At 33.4% G+C, this 24,402-nt stretch overlaps 1 protein-coding gene and 1 long non-coding RNA gene across 7 annotated transcripts; one reads left to right on the forward strand and one right to left on the reverse strand.

Annotated features, from left to right (window-relative positions):
• Window positions 1-1,397: 1,397 nt before the first annotated feature.
• LOC146932967 (sodium/hydrogen exchanger 8-like) lies at window positions 1,398-18,028 on the forward strand. Of its 6 annotated transcripts, none has more exons than XM_085704698.1 (24): window positions 1,398-1,677; window positions 4,256-4,329; window positions 6,026-6,076; window positions 6,257-7,212; window positions 7,297-7,374; window positions 7,452-7,609; window positions 7,826-7,927; window positions 8,001-8,118; window positions 8,359-8,411; window positions 8,482-8,547; window positions 9,270-9,314; window positions 9,481-9,533; window positions 10,029-10,213; window positions 11,185-11,232; window positions 11,310-11,417; window positions 12,606-12,837; window positions 14,227-14,529; window positions 14,788-14,885; window positions 15,070-15,201; window positions 15,311-15,520; window positions 15,603-15,809; window positions 16,008-16,269; window positions 17,033-17,328; window positions 17,527-18,028. In XM_085704698.1, the coding sequence occupies exons 4-24, from the start codon at window positions 7,198-7,200 to the stop codon at window positions 17,845-17,847; spliced, it is 3,090 nt and encodes a 1,029-aa protein (XP_085560824.1). In that variant the 5' UTR covers window positions 1,398-1,677; window positions 4,256-4,329; window positions 6,026-6,076; window positions 6,257-7,197; the 3' UTR covers window positions 17,848-18,028. The 6 variants fall into 6 exon arrangements, with proteins under 6 accessions (XP_085560824.1, XP_085560821.1, XP_085560823.1 ...); XM_085704695.1 differs by having other exon boundaries at window positions 6,257-6,348; XM_085704696.1 differs by lacking the exon at window positions 1,398-1,677 and adding an exon at window positions 3,953-4,021 and having other exon boundaries at window positions 6,257-6,348.
• LOC146932968 (uncharacterized) lies at window positions 18,003-19,807 on the reverse strand. The gene is made up of 3 exons (XR_015007299.1): window positions 19,486-19,807; window positions 19,055-19,364; window positions 18,003-18,285 (listed from the first exon to the last, which is right to left on the reverse strand). It is a non-coding gene; the product is annotated as an uncharacterized LOC146932968 (long non-coding RNA).
• Between the last annotated feature and the right edge of the window lie 4,595 nt (window positions 19,808-24,402).

Below are 24,402 nucleotides of genomic sequence, written 5' to 3' on the forward strand. Positions count from 1 at the left end.
ATAGAAGAGTAAAATATCATATTTATATCTATGGGCACAATGACTTTGATTTGGATTTTCTGCATATGAGAAATTATGTATTTGTTGCGGTCGCATATCAAAAGTAGCAAAATCAAATTGTTCGGATTGCACGTGTGTAATGTTAACTTTTGATGGTATTAATGACATTGTTCGTATCTCTCTTAATAAATCATTCTCTTCTCTCTGACCTGAATAATTTATTTTAATTATTCATCCTTCATTCTCTCATCTAAAATAGTAACGATAGCAAACCTTCAAACTTGACTCACCACAAGCTATGTGTTATGTGCACCAACCTAAACTATTTCAAAGAAAAATTAAGGGGTTTAATGCATTGTAGACTTTGAGAATTACTTGTTGCATAAACCCACTTGAATATTTATTTAGCCAAATACCCTAGTTTATGGATGTTCAACCAATCAGCCATGACATATTTTGGTGGTGGTCAGAGTTCGAATCCTAAACCTTGCATATATTATGCATTGTCCCTGCCAACTGAACTAAGTTCACGAGGACGACTATGACACATTTAATGTATAAAGGTTCATTTAAGAAATATAAACAACAAATTTCAAACAGTTTCACTTACCTTTATTTTTTTTGTTTAGAAAATATTTCAATCATGTTTGTTCAATTATGGACCCGTTAGCTTGGAATTGTTTTGAAAAAAAAATATTTATTTTAATAAAATTTATTTATTTTAAATAAAAATCACTTTTTAATTTTATTTTTGTAGTATTTGTTTCAAATTTTTAAAAATCCATTTTGTTGAAAAAATTATTTGTAGTCTCAAAATGAAAAGCTATTCTTAGTAGCTTTTTTAAAATCTATATTTTTTTTTAAAAACAAGAAATTAGAGCGTGTGAGCATCAAATATTAAAAAAATGATATTTAAGATACTAAACAAACAAAAATAACTTCAATTTTTTTTAAGAATCTCTAAAAAAATCTAGATTCTTTTAATCTAAATCATTTTTTTTCTTCTAAAGTTGAAACAAATGCATCTTATATCTTTTTCGCAACAAATATTAAACAACATCCAACGATAGTGTTATTTTTATTTTATTTAATAGATAGAAGAAAGAAAAAAACTCCTTCATTTGTACCACACATCTTCTGACGTCCTCTTGTTGTTGTTACTTATGTCCTCATCTTATCTACCAATAAGCGCGCCGGGTCAAATAGGTAAAGTAAATAAAAACTGAGGTAGGTGAAATAGGTAATTTTATTTAATTCATTTGAGAGGCAGACAGAAAAAACAAAAACTCTGAAATTTAAGTGGGCAAATCATTTTCCTAGATAAATAAATAAATAACGCTGTCAACAAACACGACAAGACAAAAATATAAAAATCAGTGGATCTTCATCTTCATCTTGCATATGATATGTCGTTGTTGTTGATGGAAGAAGAATCACTACCTACTACATACAGAATCATGGAGCAGCAGCAACCGCTTTCCTTTTCCCTGCTTTCAGCTTCAGCTTCAGCTTCAGCTTCAGCTTCTTCTTCAGAGAATGAATCAAATCCATCAGATGCAGTTATCTTCTTTGGTCTCAGTCTTGCTCTTGGAATTGCTTGCAGACACCTTTTGCGTGGGACTAGAGTCCCTTACACTGTCGCTTTGCTCATCCTTGGCATTGCTCTTGGATCCTTAGGTTCTTCTTCTAATTAACTTCACCTCTTTTCATCATCTTTATTATTACTATTATTGTTGTTGTCGTCGTCTTTATTAAACCCCTAGTGGATTTGACTTATCAATTTCTACGGCTGTGGTGGTTGCTAATTTGTCTGTGATTAATTTATGGTGTTAGTGTTCTAGATGCGTTGACACATCTGGCTAATCATATACCGAATTTATCGGTTTCCTTAGAAAATTTATTTTCCGTCTCACAATCCCACCCCTATTTGGGAGTACAAAAGAGACTGCATCATGCGGGGTCCACCCAATCTTCATATTCCAGTCTCCAGCAAAGAAATTGCAGATATAATCCTCAATTTTTATTCTCCTTACCACAACTATCCTTCTTTTTGCCTTTTATTTGTATTATGCGTTTTTTTACTTATTGCATCGACGGTGATGACACTTATTTTTTATATTTAAATGACTTTTATAGTCACATGTATACATCACTCATTTATATAATTTTTTAATAGCATTATGCCACACAACACTAATTAACTATCAATAACTTTGCATTATTACATTATAATTTTTTTAAAATTTTCTCCTCAATAAAATACTTACTAGGTACCAAGTCTTAAAAGTTTAACACCTCCCCATTAAGGATGGTCTTAACTCTTAAGAGACATTTTTGTAGTTTCAAAAATAATCTCATTTCTCTCTTCTATTTATTCTTTGTTTATCAATAATTAATACACAATTATTGATAAAAAATAATATAATTAAAATTTTCAATATGTATTATATATATATATATATATATATATATTTCATAATCATTTTTAATTTTATACAACATCATTAATTTTTTAGTGAAGTTTAATTTTTAATAGTGTGAAATATGTATATTATTTACTTTTTGTTGTATTATTTTTAATGAAAAAAACATGTTTTTATTTATTATCGGAGGAACTCCTATCCGACCTTTGAACATTAAACCCATAAGTACATCGATTCAACGGCCGATTTTGATTACCTTAATTTTACTAAGTTTCATGATGCACGGCCGGTCCTAAGATTTCTAGTGTCCTGGGCGAAACAATAAAATTATGACCTTTTAATTATTTCAATATTTTTCTTGTTGTATTTTTTGTTGCAAAAGATTCATTTATAATCAAAGTTCTCTAAAAATATATTTTCAATAGAATTAATCAAAGTAAATTAAAAAGAGAAATTTATATAGTACTAACTACCAAGTAAAAATAACAATTTTGGTGCTCCTAAAAGAATGGTGTTTTGGGCTACCGCCCCTCCCGCCCACCCCTGTCAAGATGTACCTTTTTTTTTTGTGAAGGAAATATGCTTATAGCATTTCATTAATAATTAAAGGGTCATGTTAACTTGTGCCCTTAGGGCACATGTTAAGCAACCCAAAAATGGAAACATTTTCTTAAATTTTGTGCATTCAATTATTGAAAAGTAAAAAAGTTAAAGTCAAATGCATTAATTACAATAGAATATTTCTATTTTGAATCATTAACTTGTGCCTTGAGGGCACAAGTTAACATTTTCCTAAGAGTTTTAATACATTTGGGTATATGAAAATAAATGGTGGGACTAGCTAGTAATGTGGCTTCTTCTGCGAGAACATGAACAACCTCATTTGCTTGTCGCCAAATAAACTCCACCAACTAGAGTGCGACAAGAAGAAATAATACAGCCAAGCTCAAACTCAAGATGTACTTTATTTTATACTCTATGGAGAGAATATAATATTGGATTTTATGTGTCTAAATAACATTAATGGACATCTTAGATTCTTTAAAAAATACTCCATCCGTTTCAAAATGAGTGTCGTTTTAGCCAAAAAAATTGTTTCAAAATGAATGTCACTTTCAGTTTCCAATGCAATAATAACTTTTTCTTTTCAATTGTACATTTCAATTAATACTATGTTACACTACTTCCAAAGTATTATTTTTTTTTAATGGAAAACAAACCAATAGTTGATTAGGATAATTTGTTAAAATTGCTATGACATTTGACTACTTTATTTCATTCCTTAATCTGTGTACAATTGACTAAAACGACATTCATTTTGAAACGGATGGAGTAAAAATTAATGGACATCTTAGATATTTTTACTCATCTTTGAGTTCAGAACCTCGCATTTGTTTGCATGAGTTAAAAAAAAAACATAAATGGACCGAATGGAAATAACTGAGAATTGAGTGGTGGAATCATTAAGAGTTTAGGATGCGCGCCTCCTAGTACTATGGCATCGAATCCGAAACCTAAATATAGAAGCACAAAACATTATTTTTGTCGGGTTGGGAAATGATGATGTCTCAATCAAGACAAGCCAAAAATCAGTAGTGGTACGCAACTGACTATGATGTTTTGAGTGGCGGTGTTGCTGTTTACTGAAGAAGAAGAAGAAGAAGAAGAAGAACAAGAATCACTGCAGCTTCTTACACAATCATGGAAGTGCATACACCACTTTCCTTTTCTCTTTCCCTTTCTGCTCCTTCTCCTTCTTCAGGGAAGCAATCAATTCCATCAGACGCAGTTATCTTCTTTGGTCTCAGTCTTGCTCTTGGAATTGCTTGCAGACACCTTTTGCGTGGGACCAAAGTCCCTTACACTGTTGCTTTGCTCATCATTGGCATTACTCTTGGATCCTTAGGTTCTCACTTTCCACCTTTTTCATCATCACCATCATCATCTTCTATTATTATTATTATTATTGTTGTTGTTGTTTACATTTTTTTTTTGGTACAATTGTTGCTTTACTTTACTTTATTAAACCATTTGTGATAATGATTGGGGTGGGAACCCGCAATCACAATTTATTGTGTTCATGAAATTTTTGGGTTTTAAGAGGCTTGTGGGAAAGTTGACTTGTGTGATATTTGGATAAACAACATAATCAGAGTTTATTGTACTTTCTATAATTTAGGAGAAACTTTCTATATGTTTGTGATGTTATAACTTATAAGCTATTTTAAGGTGTTTATGGGAATGAAGCTGAATTTTTTCCCCATAAACTCTTCTAAACACTTGTACAAATACTTTGTTCATAAGATAAGTCTAAATAAGCTCTTTCAAGTGTCCTTTTACTCTATATTCTATAAGGATGAGAGCTTGGATCAACCATTTTATTGTAGCACCAAAAAGGACAAAAATTGGAAATGGGCAATAGTTTCTTTTATAATGCTTTACTCTGTTCATTGTGTATGTGTATTTTACGTGCAAGGGATAAAAAGATCTTCTGTGTCTGTTTATAGGAAGTCTTCTTCTGAATCTGAACTCTTTAGTAAAAGATATTTGAAGTTCCAACCAATGACTAACATAAAACATTGCAAACATAAATTCATGATACATTAAAATTCAAATAAATGAAAAAAAGGAATCTCTTATTATAAAAGCTTGTAATGGTAATTTGACTGAGGACATAAATTAAGATGTACTGCTAAAAACTGATGTGACAGTTGCGTAAAAATGATGCATGAATTCTAGTGTTTAATGGCAGAAAAACAATTATACTTTTCTAATAACATATATGGATATAATTTTCATCTATTTTTGGTTGAAAGAGTAAGTTTTATTTGTATCAGTTTCATGTTATTGCCATCAGCCTTAATTGGCGGTATTTCTGGACTGCCGTCCTTGCAACCACTAACACCTTAGTTGTCTTGAGTGTAAGAGGCGTGTTTAGTTGCGCAGATATGGCCCAGCAGTGCTTATAAGGTTAAGGGAGTCCTCACCTTCAATTCTGTTTTGAAGAATTGAATTAGGCCCTAAACCCAAATTATTAGAACAGCTAAACTAGTCATGTCCATAACCATGTAGGCTAGCATGTACACCCTTGATAACATTAATATTAAGCTGGGTTGATGGAATTCTCAAGTTGACTTGGAAGAGGTAGAAAGTTCTGTCTGCGTATTTCTTTAGGTTTTTGGTGCTTTGTAGAAAGTATAAAACTCATAACATGTCGATCATCATTTCTGTTGACCAGATTCCTATCATTGGAAAATGTTTTTGGTACCTGTCAAAAAATCCTGGCAATGGAAAAATTTCTTAAGTGGTGTTTCCTTTGTTTCTTATATAGATGGAAAACTATTTTCTGTCATTCTATGTCACAGCTGACGGACAGGGTTTCTCCGCTGGTTAGCTTTTGCCCTTTGAACAGCCTCCTAACTTTCTTCTCATTGAAAGTTATTAGTATTTTCCCTCCCCGTACAATATGTAGACTGTTTATAATTAATATTTATAGAAATATAACTTCTTCAAAAAAAAAAAAATATTTATAGAAATATTTCCATGTATTTACTTTTTCATTTTTACTGAATAAACTTGATTAACGGTGGATTTTTAAACAGAATATGGTACTCATCATCGGCTGGGAAAGATTGGGGATGGAATTCGTCTTTGTAAGTTTTGATTTGATTCTAGTTATTTTGAAATTTATGTACTTTTCGATGAAAGAAAATAAGGCTTTTCATTATACAGCTTTGGATAATGTGGATGGACTGGGATTTTTTCAACTTAAGGAATTTTGATCTTCACTAATTCTTGTTAAAAAATGAAGTGATTATTATTTTTAAATGCAGGGTCAGAGATTGATCCAGAGCTCCTGCTGGCTGTTTTTCTTCCTGCTCTCCTTTTCGAGAGCTCATTCTCAATGGAAGTTCACCAAATTAAGGTTTCTATTTTTTTTTTTTTGGGAAAAAGGTTTCTATTTTAGTCATAAAGCGATGGTGTCGTACTGTCGTACTAGTTCTTGTCTCACATGTTTGCATGTATTGGCACACACTTATAGGTTTGTGTACGGACTCATACAATTTCTTATGCATATTATACGAACACTTGCCTATGTATAAGAAATTTTTATATGCTGTGGGGCGTTTTCTGCTGTAACTTGAAAATTGTTCCTATCCAAAAAAATAACTTGAAAACCGTTCTGTGTGTTTGCTTGCTACCTAAATTTCATTAAGCCTCAACTTTTTCCTTTGTAAAAACGACAGAAAAAAGGTGTAGCAAACAGACAGAGGCATAGAAATTGATCAACATGAAAATTGTAGATTTATCTCTTAGCTCACCACAGCCAAAGGAATTGTGCTAATTGTACTTAACCAAAAATTATGCTTTTTTACCATGACAAAATGTTTGACAGCAAAAGTTTCCCAGAATAACACATGATTTCCTTGCGTCTTGGAGTTCCTTCTCAGCATTCCACCTTCAAAACACACCAAACAATCACAGTTGAAAATCCTCAATAATTAAAAGCTCGAAGAAAATAATCCAGATGCCGAGCAAAATCTGACCAAAGTTATGTTAAGATAAACTAAAGGAGACACTATCTTGAAATTAACCTAAAAACTAAGAATTCTAAGGTAAATATCTATGGCTTAGAAATCTTTAGCGCACTAATGATACTTTTTTAGCTCTATCCCACAGAGTTATTAGTGATCCCATATAGAGGATGAGGAAACTAGATCAACAAAATTAGAAGTAGCTATGGTTGTACCCTTGTAAGCAAGGTGCAAACTTGATGTTTCATTTTAATGTAAGTCATCATCTGTTGACTTATAAATGACTGATATGGCATCTCAAGATTTCTTATTCTCAATTTATTTTTGACTGAGTGCAGAGGTGCATTGCACAAATGATCATACTAGCTGGTCCAGGTGTTGTAATTTCAACCATTTTTCTTGGATCTGTTTTGAAGGTATGAGAACCAATGTGTTCAAAATTCATCATTTGTGTCATATGATTATAAGTTACAACTCATTTGTCACAATACAGCTTACTTTTCCATATAACTGGAGTTGGAAAACGTCGCTGTTGCTTGGGGGACTTCTGAGTGCAACTGATCCTGTTGCAGTTGTAGCCTTGTTGAAAGACCTTGGTGCCAGCAAAAAGTTAAGCACCATAATTGAAGGGGAGTCTTTGATGAATGATGGGTATTTTGGTTTAGACCCCTTGGCTCTTATTTTCTATAAGATCTACCATTCAAGTGAATTACCAAATTTGCTTATAAATCCTGGTCATAGGAAGTAGTTTAATGACTTGAAGTTGAACATTAGAATGAGTGCAGGCGCAGCATTTCTGCACTTGATGGTTCTTTTAGATGTCTTTTATTTTGCCTTCCAGAAAGCTTAATCTTTATTCTTGTCCAGGACGGCTATCGTGGTTTATACCCTATTCTATCGGATGGTTCTTGGAGAGACCTTCAACTGGGCTACCATAATCAAGTTTCTAGCACAAGTTTCACTTGGAGCGTAGGTATCACCTACTTCTCTGTTGCTTGTGGCAAAAGATGTTTTTGCTTATGTGATACTTTGATTGCTCCAGTGTAGGAATTGGCCTTGCGTTCGGGATCACGTCTGTTTTATGGCTTGGGTTTATTTTTAATGATACAGTGATTGAGATTTCTCTAACACTTGCTGTTAGCTACATTGCTTACTACACTGTAAGTTGCTTTCAAACTTGGGTTTATCTTTTAGTAAGCTGAGAGATTATATTTGTGATTTGAATAATTAATGCACATAAAATGTGTAATACCCTTTTTTTTTTTTTTGCATGCATCTTTCAGTAACATGAGAGATTATACCTGTTAAAATCATATCATATAATTTTTTTGTGTTTGGAATTATTTGGAATTACTTCCATTCTTTAGCACTAAGAAATTGATAGCCAAAACATTTTATAGGCTCAAGAGAGTGCGGATGTTTCTGGTGTTTTGACGGTGATGTCATTGGGAATGTAAGTTGACCTCTAGTACAAAATATCTACACCACTTCTTGGAATTTGGTATTGAAATCTTTTTCTATAGGTTCTATTCCGCATTTGCAAGGACAGCTTTCAAGGGTGAAAGTCAGCAAAGCTTACATCACTTTTGGTATGCCTTTTACTCGTCCATGTGTTAGTTCTATATATAATTAGATGAATTAGATTTATTCTATGGGAGGATATTTTATTCTTCCTAATTTTCAACTTCCACTTGTTTTTGTGGCAATTAAAGTAACAAAGAAAAGGAATAGTAAGTTCTTCACAGAGTAGTAAAGGCATATTTTACTAACTGACTTCCCTTGTTCAGTCTAAATATTCTTATCCTTAAAGTACTCTAAAACTTTACGGGTTCATCCAATGGCTTCATTAAGGGGTCACTCATTTTAAGTTTCACCGGGACGGATGTTTTGCCAGCTAATTATTTCTCCTTGAATTTTTGTTTGTGTTTGGCTGCTTTCTTTGCGACAAGCATAAATGACGTTTACCTTTTTGGAATTTAGAAAGTAATATAGAATGAATTAAATGAAACAAGTCTAAAAAGTATATGATTTCAAATAGTTGTTGCAGAAAAAATTGCCTATATAGTTGACGGGTTAATGGAATTAGAGGTGTCAAAGGAAGTATATAAATAATTTCTTTTTAAGGTAGCTGTTATATTTGTATTTATAATTTCTGGTCTGTGAATTTTGCTCTGCTTCTTAGTTTAGATAAGTCCCATTTTTTGCTTCTCTTAACATGGTATCTAGAGCTGGCAAGAGGCAGTTTTATTGTGTTTCATTTTCCATTATTTTGTTTTCAAATATAGTGTTTTAATCCTTTATTTTTGTCCAGGGAAATGATTGCTTATATCGCTAATACAATAATTTTCATTTTGAGGTAAGAGCTCAGTTGGACCCTTAAATCATAATGATATGACTTGTGGAACAGGCTGTTAATGCCATTTGGATTTAGTAGAGAATAAGTTTTTCTGGTTTAACGCAGTTTTGAGCTGCTGCAACACATTCTTATTAGTATATTACTTTCATTAATATATTCTTTGCAGTGGAGTTGTTATAGCTGAAGGAATACTTGGTGATGACAAAGTTTTCCATCATGGTAGTATTCTCTTGAATCACTTCCTAAATTTTCTTATTTTTTCAGGATGCCGTTGAATTATATTCTTAGATTTCATTCAGGATAAACCATTGATCCTCTTCTTTATATATTGCATATAGTCCCCCTACATCACTTGATCGTGTTGCTCTTTGTATCATCTTTATGTTATTTTGCATGAGAGGAGCTCTTGCACAAATCTTATATTGTTAAGGATTTTAATTTAAGTATTAAAAATGAGTGATGATAAATTGTATTTTCAGTTTGTGGTTTCCCTTGGTGTAACACACCTTATACAGTGATAGGGCCAAGGAAAGTCGAGAAAAAATTACAATGATGAAAATATTCTTTCTGAACGAGATGACTTAATCTGCATACTTAGATAATCTTATGTTTTCTTGAAGCCCTTGATAGTGTTGCTTGCCTTTTTTCTTGTTAAAATACCCATGTTTGTTAAGTCTAAAGGAATAGCTACAAACTATTGGTTTTGTTGTGTAGGAAAATCATGGGTCTACCTCTTGCTTCTCTATGCATATGTTCAAGTGTCTAGATGCATTGTTGTTGGGACATTATTTCCCTTTCTAAGATATTTTGGATATGGTTTGGATTGGAAAGAAGCTATTATTCTCGTCTGGTCCGGATTGCGTGGAGCAGTTGCCTTGTCACTTTCACTATCGGTTAAGGCAAGTGTTTATTGATTGATGATGCATATTTAATATCCCTCTCTATGGATGTAATTCTTTATGGACATAGCACCTTCTCACTAGTTACAAGTAAGATAGGTGCTATTTGATAAACCCATGAAACTAACCAAAGCTCTAATACCAACTTAGAATTTGGGGAAAACTTAACAAAATCGACTTTTAAGTTGAGAATTGCTCTCAATGTATAACCACTATTCAGTCCCTATCTTTATCCAATGTGGGACTCTCAATACCATACTATAAATTTAGGCACTATTTACGTAATAATGTTCTCACTCCTTCAAGTTGACGTTACATAGTGAAAACATATTGAGGTAGTAGATTTGAGGACATAGTAAAAACACATGCTAGAAGATCATTTGAATCGACAAAATTGGAAATAATGTTTCTATATAGGATCATTTATTGGATAAACTGACAATCTATCTCAACATATTGAGGGATGTAATGGAGTTTTCCTCGAAAAGATACTGTGTGTGTTTGTGTGTGTGTGTTTTAGCCTAAAACAACTCTTGTGTATACATTCACACAAATAATCAAGTTCTTCCGTTGTTCATCCTTTTTTTCCCCTCTCTATTCTCTTTTTTTTCTTTATAGTGACATCAGTTGGGAAAGTGATTCATATTTTTTCCTTTTCATTTTTATATGCTGCACATGCTTACAAAAACAGGTCAAAGTACTTGCTATGGTATTTGGAGTTAATGTCCTAACAAAATGCATTTAAATATGAAATTCTGTATTTAAGATTCATCATAATTAACTAACTAAAGGATATAGCATATGTTACTGTATCCATCTATACAACAGAAAATTTTCATCGGATTTTTTTTTATCTACTATGTATTTTGGGGAAAGTAGGGGAAAATGTGCTTGGACGAGGTTACCATTGATATTCATGTTCATATTTCTGTAGTTTAATTTCTCACTTCTAATATTTTTGGTTGGTTTAGCGTTCGGGTGGCAGATCAATTGAATTGACTCCAGAGACTGGAACAATGGTATTTTTGCAATTTATATTAATAAAACCCTTGGAAAGTTATCTGTATAACTAACGGATATGTTTTTAATTGTGCAGTTTGTTTTCTTCACCGGTGGAATTGTGTTTTTAACACTTATAGTGAATGGTTCAACCACACAGTTCATATTACACTTCCTTGGCATGAATAAGTTATCATCAGCTAAGGTTAGGGTTCTCCAAATCTTCTATTTTAAAATGTCTTCTTGCAATGAGAGATGAAATGGTTTGATATCACATATTGTTAGTGTTGCTCTAGTGTATCGATTTTTTGTTTGAATTCTACCCCCCCCCCCCCCCCCCCCCCCCCCCCCCCCCCCCCCCCTCTAATCTGTAAAAAAAACTGAATTTTTTTCATATACTTGAGTAATTTAGAATGAATAGCATGTCTATTACAGTGAGGTGTTCAAACTTAAATACATTAGAGAATCTCTCAAAAAAGGAAAATAAGGAAACTAAATCAACCTTAATAATTGAGAATAATCAACACTTTCCCTCAAGCTATATAATCGATCCGAGGTGCACGTAGAGGTTTTTGTGAAGATGTTGGCTAACTGATCATTGGAGCTCACTGAAGAGGTTTTGATGATGCCGGGAAGGATCTTCTCTCTGATAAAGTGACGATCAACTTCTATGTGTTTAGTCCTCTCATGAAAAACTGGGTTTGACGAAAGATAAGATGCCGACTGATTATCACACATAAGTTCCATAGGACCTAGTTCACAAAATTTCCACTCTTCTAACAAGTGCTTCAACCATAAAAGTTCACAAGTAGCATGTGCCATAGCACGATGCTATTCAGAAATAAAAATGCATGACATTTTTCATATTTACGGCTAAGACGGTGATACTTGATTGATGTTGGTTTGATACGAGCTACATATTTATTTTCCGTTGTTATAATCAAACTGGTACTAATTAAGTCATTATTTCAATCATAAAAATGAGGAGAACCATTAAAATCTATTACCAAGAGACGACGTCTATCATCGTTGAATTTTTAAACATTTTTTAAGTACTAGTCCATGGTGGATCACCTATGAAGGTGGTCCATATTAGAATTCTTCATAGCTATATAAGCATATAACCATTATGTAGTTATATAATCCACATTTAATTGCTTATAAGTTCATATAACTACATTAATGGCTATATGCTTATATAGATATATAAGCATATAGCCATTAATGTAGTTACATAAACTTATAAGCAATTAAATGTGGATTATGAGACACAAAAAAGCTTCTATGTTAAATGAATCCTTGTAAATTGCATCTAAGCAAAAATATTTACATATTACCTTGTTATCATGTTATAGTTGGTTTTGGTCATCATGTTTTGCTCACATAATAACAGAGACGTATCCTTGAGTTTACAAAGTATGAAATGCTCAACAAAGCATTAGAGGCTTTTGGTGAACTTGGAGATGATGAGGAACTCGGGCCTGCTGACTGGCCCACAGTGAAGAGATATATTTCTTGTTTAAATGACATTGAAGGTGAAGGTGTTCATCCTCATCGTGCATCTGAAAGTGATAGCAACGTGGATCCTATGAATTTGAAAGACATACGAATACGTCTTTTGAATGGTATGTAAACATTTACAATTTTTTTTCCGATTCTAAGATCTTTTACATTTATAGTTTCACATTATGTGCATCTTTTAACTTTAACAACAGCAGCCACTTCCACTCTATACCTCGTGTTTCTGTTTGATTAACTGCTTCAATTATTCTAAACCTTTGTAGTCATTAAATTCAAGGTAAATATAAAGAGAAGACGGATAATATAAGATGATTTATCACGTCTTTAAGAACAAATATATTTTAGTGGACTGTGATTTATTGAATTGGATGTTTTCCAATTTTACAGAAGCTTTTTATAGAACTAGTTGTCCACATATTTATATAAGAATCTCAGTCAAAACTTTTCAATTCAAAGTTATAGTAATGCACTTTCTAATGCTACAAACATTTCAGCTGTACGTGTTGTCTCCTTTTTTACTTTTCAGTGTTGTAGCATTTACAGTTGTAATGAAGGGTTAGATCTTGTCTTCTTGGCAGATTTTCCTACTAGAAAAGAGCTTTGGGTTGATTTCAAATGTAGCAACCAATCTCTGCATATGAATTAAAATTTGTACCCAACTCCTCCTGGTAGGAAAAGACTTGGATTGTCATTTTTAGAATCTGTGCAAAGCCTAGTACAAACCCGAAAGCTGGCTCAATGGGTAAGGATTGCCTAAACCTCATAAAGACTACTTTGGCCACACCTCTAGCCGATGAGAGATATCGGCACACCCTCTCACACCCAAGACAATAAAGATATTGGAGGATGCAATAAAGGCATTCCAACGTAACCGCAATGAAGGTTGCTTAGGTTTTCAATACACATATCACGTCCAAGACTAGACATCTTGAGTATGACCAAATGTGGGTGGCTCAATAATAGATCTAGGATAAACTCGGATATCATTTTAGAATTAAATCTAGGCCCAACTAAAACCTAAATCTACCTCGATGGGTGATGCTTGCTTAAGTTATTGAGACTATTTTGTCCATATCTATAGTTAATGTGGGATCTCAACACACACCCTTACACCGAACATAATGGAAGCGGTGGAGGCTGCAATGAAAGCAGTCTAAGGTGGACACTGGACACAATAATGGCGTATAATGGTTTCCAATAGTTATTGCTGTGTATGATGAAATTTAGTTTTGATGGATAGTTTTTTTATGATGGCAAAACATTACATTCATCTAGAGGCTTGTGCCCCTCGTGTGTTACACAGCGCGTGCGTGCACACATACGCAAGTTCTTTACAAAGTTGCTTCTATTATCTCATGTTACTTTTTTTCATAGGCATGCACACACATAGATAATTTCACATAAGATGGTAGTATTTTTTGTTGGCTTAGTCCTCTATAAAGTTCTCATTTTCTAATAATACTACAAATTTAAGAACTCATTGCTCATATTAGGTGTCCAAGCTGCTTACTGGGAGATGCTTGATGAAGGGAGAATTACTCAAACAACAGCTAATATCCTAATGCTATCAGTGGAAGAATCAATAGATTTGGCCTCATCTGAGCCCCTATGTGACTGGAAAGGTTTAGAAGCTAATGTTCGCTTCCCAAGTTACTACAAGTTCCTCCAGTCAAGTATGTTCCCACCGAAGTTAGTTACATTTTTCACTGTGGAAAGGTTGGAGTCAGCATGTTATATTTGTGCTGCATTTCTTCGTGCCCACAGAATTGCTCGACAACAATTACATGATTTCATAGGTAATAGTCTGCCTTTGTCTATTTATCTTCCCAGTTCTATTTCCAATTTTTTACTTACTTATTTCCCGCTTTGTTTTTTATCTCTACCCGTTAACTTATATTTTCAGTTTCCACATGTCATCTGTTAAATGCTTCCTAGAGCATGTTTCTTTATTTTGTCTTTTTATATAGAATTGCAGCATATGTCCAACTTTATGCTCTCACCTTGGTCAATATTATAGTTATTATTTATATCAATGTTTGCATATACTTCTATAGGTGACAGTGACGTTGCTTCTGCTGTCATCAATGAAAGTGTTGTAGAGGGAGAAGAAGCACGAAAGTTCCTAGAAGATGTTAATTTAACATACCCTCAGGTTTGCTAGTTCAACATATTGTTCAATGTTTTAGTAGCACTACTCTATTTGGACTAGTCCTGCGAATTTCAAGTTGGTCGGTCTTTTCTCTGTATAGCAGTTTAAAGTTTGTAGTACCTCATATTTGTTTGGTTATGAAGTGTTAAACAGCCTCTTTTTCTCAAGTTTTATGTATAAATCTCAGGTTTTACGTGTTGTAAAGACGAGGCAAGCAACATATGTAGTGCTAAATCATTTACTTGAATATGTTCAAAACCTTGAGAATGCTGGGATATTGGAAGAGAAAGAGATGCTACATCTTCATGATGCTGTCCAGGTATCTTGTGCTTTTATTTATTTCTCAGTTATTTTTTTATTTGATGATTCACTCTTCTGAGATAAATAGTTGGGTTGTTCGTCTATTAATTAATTCATTTATTTTTCAGACTGATTTAAAGAAATTACTTAGAAACCCTCCTATGGTTAAGCTTCCTAAAATAAGTAATATACATCCTATGTTGGATGCTCTGCCGTCTTCAGTTCGTGGACCACTTGTAAGCGGTACAAAGGAAGCAATGAAATTACGTGGCTTGACACTTTATAAGGAAGGGGCCAAATCAAATGGTATTTGGTTAATTTCTAATGGGGTGGTGAAGGTATTAAGTTCTCTCGGTATGAAGTTGACCTTATAATATCTGTTTGTGCGTACAAAGAATTTGAAAGTTGCCATTTTTCCAGTTGGAAAGCAAGATGATTCAAAGCAAGCACCCATTTTATCCAACTTTTACGCATGGGAGCACATTGGGTCTTTATGAAGTGCTGAGTGGAAGACCATATATCTGTAATGTTGTCACAGACTCCGTCGTATTCAGCCTTTTTGTCGAAGCAAATAAGATAATTTCATGTCTCAAATCCGACCCTTCAATGGAAGACTTCTTGTGGCAGGTATGGTTCCATTATTGCTTCTACTACTGACAAGTGACAATAATAGCTGTTGGAAATCCCGCCCCGAGCGTGAGGGGGTGTGTTGGTAATCCCACCTTAATTGCCATCTGCCCCTAGTTGCCTTCTGTCGGCTTGTCTTTGAGGGGGTGGATTTAGTCCCACCTTAATTTAATACAAAAAGTTTATCATGATTTGCAGGAAAGTGCTATTTTCCTTTCCAAACTATTACTTCCCCAGATATTTGAGAAATTAACGGTGCAAGATTTAAGAGCTCTTATTGCTGAAAGATCTGAAATGACCATATATATAAGAGGGGAAACAATGGAAATCCCTTATCATTCAGTTGCCTTTTTACTAGAAGGATATGTCAAACCTCAAGGTCATCAAGAACTGGTAACCGCACCAGCAGCTCTGGTTCCTTCACATGGGAATCGAAGCTTCCTAAATTTGTCAATGTCAGGTATGTTAGCTTGTCTCGAATATGATTCCCTGTCTAATAACTTTTTCCGAGTTTCCATTAGGACAGCTGATTAGTAGACATGGGGTTTTGTATGAAGGTTTGGGGAAATACGAAAGCACAAGAAAGCGGAATTCAAGTACAAATACTAGGCTGGATGAGAAAAATAAGTTTATCTAAGTAGTTTCAGCTTTTATTTTCTACTATTTACCTAGCATGGCTAAACACACCTACCCCTTACTTAAGCATTCTGCACATTGATGTTTCACTCTACCCTTCACTGTTTCAGGAGAAAAAGGGACTGGAACATTTAGGCTTGACATTTTAATAAATGAATCATCATGTCTCTTTTATATGCTTTGCTTTTTCTATTTTGAGAGAAACTCCATTAACAAGGAAATTTTAGGGCCTACTTGGTTTGAGAAAAGATTTTGTCTTTATTCTATTTTTACTAATTATTTCAAAGATGTCAGTCACTTTGTTTCCGGTAAAGTATTTGAAATAGTAACTAAAACAAAACAACACTTTTGTAATTATTAGTGAAAATAGGAAATGAAAACTTTTTTTTTTTTTTTGTATAAGCTTGTATTTATTAGTGTCTATTAAGGACCTACTCTTCAAATGGTCAAGTTTTCAGGTGGAGACCAAATAATGGTTATATATCTCTAACACGCCTTCTCACACTAGAAATCTTGGGCTTGAAGCCTGAACAGTGTAACTCTGATTGTATTCGAAAATGATGCTCAATCTTTTACTTTTATACCAGGTACTAAGGAAGCTAGTTTTATTCATCAAGGGTCTTGTTATCTGGTTGAAGCTAGAGCAAGGATAATTGTGTTTGACATCGCTGCATTTGAGCCTGATGTTTCTCTTGCTAAAAAGTCAAGTTCAGGGTTATTACATGCTGCGGATCATTCTCATAAATCTTTCCGTAGACAGCATAGTGCTCTTATGAGTTGGCCTGAACATTTCTACAGGCAGAATCAGCAGAAACAGAGGTCTGAACAACAATCCAATAGTTTGTCTGCAAGGGCAATGCAGCTGAGCATATATGGGAGCATGGTATGTCAGTGTAGAATAACATAGCTGGATAGATGATTTATTTTCCTTTCAATTTCATGAATTCTACACTCAAAGGAGCCAGGGTTTTCAAAGGAGAATCTGCCGTCTCTTGCACATTTAGTGTTGTGTGTCTATAGTGTACATCAAGTTTGTTTTACCCTATTATATTCATTTTCATTAACTATTGTTATTTTGAAGGTGGACATTCCTCCCACGATCAGAAGTTTGTTAACGAGTCGCGCTATACCACCACCTCAAAGTTTGTCATATCCAACCTTTGAACCACGTCAAAGTCGTCCACTTGGTGCAGTCAAATCAGAAGGAGCTGCACCCAGCAAAAAGAACATTGGAGTGAAGGGGTTCATGCAAGATGTTACAAATCTCCCTTCACAAAGCACAGATCGAAGAGTGCATCGTGAAGATGATTCAAGTGATGATTCAGCTATTGAAGAAGATATCATTGTGAGGATTGATTCACCAAGCACACTATCTTTTCCCAGTCTTGAGGGGAAGAGGTGAAGAATCTTGTGTAATAATTGTTGCTTTTGTGTTAGGAACATTAATACATTATACATAGGAAACAAACCATTAGATAGCACCACGAGAACTTTACAATTGGTCATGAAAACTCTCAAAGTTTGTTGTTTTTTAAATTAAAAAATAAGCAATAAATAAATTGGAAATGGTTGTTGTTACTCAATTTTTAAAGTTGTCCTGGAAATATCTTTCAACATTAGAAACTTCAGAACATGTTCTCGTAGTCTGAAAATTTCTAGCACAGGAGAATATAGAAGTAGAAATTTGATAAAATCAAATTCAAATCTGGTACCAGACATCTCCTCTATTCTCACATGTCGAACTCCGAGGGGGGTGGATGGCTCCGAAAACATATATTCCCAGCAATAGGATGCAGGTGTTAGAAAGCCAGTCTGCTCCTCTGTCAGGGCCTAGATGCAACTGTTACATATACATGAATCAAAGGGGAAAAATATTATGCACAGAAGAGAGATATATATAGAGCATATTAAAACTCTAAAGGCAACATTGTATTAATTAATTAAAGCTGGAAAATGAGGTACACTAGTCTCTTATCTATAAGATTCTAATGCACTAATTATGTAACTAACTCTATATAAATTGCAACTGTTTCATAACTTCTGTCAGCAATCATAACTCACATGTACAAGTCTTATAAACAAACTAACAAGACTATACACTAGACAAATGCATAAGGCAAAAAAGGTATGCAAAACTTTAAGCTTAATAACTTCAAATAAAAACTAAAATAGGATGAACCACAATCATATCTATGCAACTCTTGATATGTTAGTATTAAGAATATTCTATGATTTAGAGACGTTCTTCTGTTTTGCTTCGGTGTTTGGCTGTAGGTGTTGTGCTAGCAAAGCTTCCTACACCTTTTATCAATCTAATATCGCTTGCATTAAGTATAAACTTCATTGACCAGAAGGAAATTTCGGCTGTTCTTTACTTGCTCAAAAGCTCACCTAATATTCAATATTTCAGAATGTTTGTGAGTACTCATTTAGTTTGGTTTGATTTTGCTTTCCTTTATGATTTGTGCTTACACTTGCACATCCTATTTTAGTTTTTATTTGAAGTTATTAAGCTTAATTAAGGTTTTGCATACCTTTTTTGCCTTAAGCATAATGTTCCTAACACAAAAGCAACATTTATTACACAAACATATGCTTCACCACTTCACCTCAAGACCGGCGAAAAGATAGTGTACTTGGTGAATCAATCCTGACAATAATATCTTCTTCAATAACAGAACCATCACTTGAATCACCTTCACGATGTACTCTTCTATCTGTGCTTTGTGAAGGGAGATTTGTAGCATCTTGCATGAACCCCTTCACTCCAATGTTCATTTTGTCAGTTGCAGCTTCTTCTGATTTGACCGAAACAAGTGGACGACTTTGATGTGGCACAATGGTTGGATCTGACAAACTTTGAGGTAGCGGTCTAGCACGATTGGTTGATAAACTTCTACTCTGGCCAGGGATGTCCACCTTCAAAATGACAATAATAACCAATGAAAATGAATACAATAGGGTAAAGCAAACTTGATGTCTGCCCTCAAATTGAAAGGTTTTTCATCTATAAACCTAACGCTACCCTATACCGACATACCATATGCTCCCATGTATGCTCAACTGCATTGCCTTTGCTGACAAACTATTGTTTTGTTGTTCCGAGCTCTATTTATCCTGATTCTGCCCGTAGAAATGTTCAGGCCAACTCATAAGAGCACTATGTTGTCTACGGAAAGATTTACGAGGATGATCCGTTGCATGTAATAACCCTGAACTTGAATTTTTAACAAGAGCAGCATCAGGCTCAAATGCAGCAATGTCAAACATGATTACCCTTTGCTCTAGTTTCAACCAGATAACAAGATCCTTGATGAATAAATACCCAATGTGCTCCCATGCGTAAAAGTTGGATAAAATGGGTGCTTGCTTTCCAACTGGAAAAACGGCAACTTTCAAATCCTTTGTACGCACAATCAGAAATTATAAGGTAAATTTCCCTTATAAATAACATTACCTGATTCATCTAAATACTCAATTTCATCGGTCCATTCCTTAGAACCAATATTATTATTGCTTATAAAGTTTGAGTTTTTGGATTGATTAATCTTTTTCTAGGTATTCTATGGATTTATGAATGTATAAGATAAAGATGAAGAATAATGATGGTAGATGTTGATGATTATGATGATTTTTAATTATTTTTTAGTTTATTTTTTATATTTTAATATAATAATAGCTAAAAAATGACTATGACAAACATTTAATCCAACTCACATAATATGCAACATGTGGTTGTTCATTAATGAGACATTACCAAAATTGATGATGACTAAATAAACTCAAAAATTACATAATAGGGGATCAAAATGGTGGTTTAAAAAATAGAGGGACTAAATTTCAATTAAGTTAAAATAAAGAGACCGAAAATGCATTTAAGCTAGTTTTTTATTTTATTTTATTTTATTTTTTTGTCTCGTGCAATAAAAATTGTTTTTTTTTTTGGATAACACATACTAGTATATTATAAAATACTAGTGTTTTTTTTATAGGGACATTGCATAATATATGCAAGTGTCAGGGTTCGAACCTCGGACACATCACTTCTCCACAATTAAAATGTGTGAGCTCTCGTCACTACGCTACTAGACAAAAAAAAAATACTAGTGTATTTTCTCGATATTACCCGGGTTACAAATATAATATTATTGTTTTCTTTAAAAAAATATATAATAATTATTGAGATTGAACCGCTCTTAGACCATTTACAATGGTTTTTCCATTCAACAACACTCAACATCCACTTTTGTTGAGGCAAAATCCCTAATTAATTTTAAAGATAATAAACCAATATGATTAAAGAATTAATGGACTTTGATTAATTTCTTGGTATTTAACTTGTGCTCTTGAGTGTTTTGTAACACCCTCCTTTTTATTTAATTATTTTAATTAGTTTTAGAATATATTTATATATTTATATGGATATATGATTTGTTGAGATTAGATGTCTTTTTATAATTTAGTTAATATATTTTGTTGAGTGATATTTTGTTATGTTATATGTTGGTATTTACTAGCATAATATATTTGTTAATTGTTATAGATATATATTTGTTATTTGGTGTATTATTATATATTTAGTAGAGAAATATTATTTATTAGAATATGAGGATTATTAGTGTGAGTGGATTTGGGGGTTAGCATAGAAAGAAGAGTAAGTTGTTGGGCCTAAATAGATTTGGGAAGAATATTTTAGTATTATAAATAGAGAAGCTTAGGTTAGAAAGAGTTTACCCTAAAACCGCTTTTTTAGAAAAGAGGAGAACAAGAAAGAAGAGAAAAGAAGAGAAAAGTCAAGAGAAGAGGAGAATACCTTAGGAAAGAAGAACGCTGCTGCTGATTCAGGAATTAATCTAAGGTGAGGGTGATACTATCTTGCATTAATATTAAGTTGTTAAATCATTAGATTGCATCTAACAAGTTGGGGAAAGTTTGTGAGAATTTGAGAATTAGGGTTTTGAGAGAGATTTGATGAGTAGATAATGAAAACTTGTTGAATTGATGTAGAAATTGTATACAGTCCTTAGATAACCCATAGGATGATTATTGGATGTAGTTTTGAGGTTAGAACCATGGAATTGGATGAGATGTTGGTGAGTTTAAGAATTAGGGTTTAATAATTGTAATAGGTTGTTAATAGATTTGAGAACCCTTTGAATTTACATATAGTAAGTTGATGAATAATTAATGTTCTAATGATAGGGTAATCATAGGGTAATGATTAGGGTCAAGTTTGGAGAGTATTAGATCGAATACGAAGTGGAAAAGATTTCCCCAAAGCGAAATCGCAGCTGAACTGCGATTTTGCTGTCAATGTACAAAACGCGTTTTTATTGTCTCAGTTTGACAAGTTTAAGTTCCGAACTGGGTTTAGGTGTAAACACGAAAGTTGTAGGTATGGATGTTAGCTTTCTAATGTCATTGGTCTCACGTCAATAGGATTTATAGAACTTGAGTTATGGTCAAATTACTGCACGTAGGTCACAGTAAATTTTTATGGACTTTCAGCACAACTTTTCCGAATTTAAAATAAAAACTGGTACTGATCGGTACAGAATTGGTCTTAGGCGTAAACATGAAAGTTTTAGACAATTTTGTTAGCTTTCCAGTGGCTTTGGTTTGACGTGAAAATGATGTTTGGTCTTTGAGTTATGATGAAAATACTACAGGGAGGTCTTAGCGAAATTGTACAGTGACAGCCTTCTCTGTTTCATGTTTTTGCGTTTTGTTCATATGTTTCTGTTTTGAATTGATCTTTGTTGTAAACATGAAAGTTGTTGATATTTGTGATATCTTTCTAATAGCTTTGGTTTGACATGAAAATATGTTGTTGATGTTTAAATACGATGTTATATGAAGTTGTTTATGATTGATGAATATGATGTTTTAAGATGTTGTTTATTATCATTTGATATTGTTATATTATGATATGACATGAATTATCTATGTGATTCATATGTTGTCAAGATGTTAAGACGTTAAGATGATAAGAGTTGTTAAGTCGTCAAGTCGTTATGAAGTCATCAAGTTATTAAGATGTTATGTTGTCAAGATATCAAAATGTTAGGATGTCATAGATGTTCATGAAGTTGTCTAAGTTGTAGGAAGTTGAGTCCATTGCATACTCATATACGTTGGTTGGGAGCTTGATGCTCTGGAATGCTTAGTCATTCACACGATTGGTTGGGAGCTTGATGCTCTGAAGAGCCTATTTACGCTCATATAAGTTGGTTGGGAGCTTGATGCTCTGAAAAGCCTATTTACGTTCATATAAGTTGGTTGGGAGCTTGATGCTCTGTATTGGTACCAAATGCATTTGCATATCAAGAAGTTTTAAGATGATTTAAGATGTGAAGTTGTCAAGTTGTTACGTTGTCAAGATGCTAAGATGATTTGAGATGTTAAGAGTTACATAGTCGAGTTGAGTCGCATTGTCGAGTTAAGTGAGGTTTGATTATGAAGTTTGATTGTGATTTGATGATTATGATTTAATGATGATGTTTGTGTATGAAGTTGATTATGAACTTGATTATGAAGTTGTTTTCGATAAATGCTATGTTTTGATAATGATACTTATGTGAATTATATGATGATGCTTACGATTATATTTGGTGTTAGATATTGATGCTTATGATCATGATTTAAGATAAGATGTTTTATGAATAATAATTGAGATTACTTGATGAAGTATATGACTAATGTAGGAAGGATAATGACACTAGTTAAGGAAGTTTAAGTTATTAGATATGATTAATGAATTATAAGATGTTTAAGTTGTTGAATGTACTTTATATGATTTATATGCTTAATATTATTGTTTGAGAAATCTCACCCCTCTGCTTGGAAATGTTGCTCTTCGTATGGGTAACTTGCAGGTAACCAGGATTAGTTGCGGTCGTGAGTGGACTCCTCACAAGTGTGTCTTAGGTGCTCTGATACGTAACGGGATGGGATTATGTCTTCTATTTCTATTCCTTACGTATTACTTATGGATTTTTATGAATAAATGTTGAACAAGACTTATGAGATTTTTATGTTGAGGCCTGCGTGCCAAAAATTATTTTTATTGTTGAACTAATTTCCGCTGCGAAGTTTTGAATTACTTATGTTAAATGATTTTGAAGAATAAATTGTTATTTATTCAGTTTATGAATTTTTAAGAAGTGTAGCATTCCGTTTAAAGTTGAAAAACTCTGATTTATTTATGAAATTTTTACGTTGGGAAAACGGGGTGTTACATGTTTTGCTAAGACAGGAACAAGATTTAAATCATATCAAGAATCAAAAAATCAAAGGACATTTGAATTTATGATCTAACACTGAGGTCAGAAAGAGATCAGAAGGTTGTTCTTATACAAGCCAAGAATCTCAAGAACATTGATCAAGGTCATGCAAGGCACATGTGACATGGATATATGTCCAGGAAAGTACATTTGCATGGATCAATCAAGCAATAAAGGCATATACAAGGATTATGTCAAAAAGGATATTCAATGTTCATTTAAGACTATGAACATTGATGTACTAGGAACATTCCACAAGGGAATATCATCCTAGATGTTAATATTACTGCTCTTCATTGTTGTTTCACTATTAGGATTTGATTACATCAAATGGTAGTCTTACAAATCATCCTAAGTGAAACAGATGGAACATTCTGATGGTCAGAATGTTCATCCCTGCACATGCTTACTTTATGAACAGTACAATAGGTGAAAAGCAAAAAGCAAAAGCAAAGCAAATCGAGATAGACACGCATGGGAGTTGGTACAGTACATGGACCACGCAATCTCTCAAAGCATGGGCATGAAGATGCAGAATCCCACTTTATCTCTCCTGCACCAGTCCCTAGGCAAATCTGGGAAAGTAACTTTCAGATGTATGTGGAAAAGCCCATACTTTGGTTATTGCCCAGAAATTCATATGAAAAGCATATGACACGCCCAGAAATTCATGT

The sequence above is a fragment of the Medicago sativa genome, chromosome 4, assembly GCF_051527215.1.
Source record: "Medicago sativa cultivar Bolivia chromosome 4, Bolivia_mono, whole genome shotgun sequence".
Taxonomy (NCBI): Eukaryota; Viridiplantae; Streptophyta; class Magnoliopsida; order Fabales; family Fabaceae; genus Medicago; species Medicago sativa.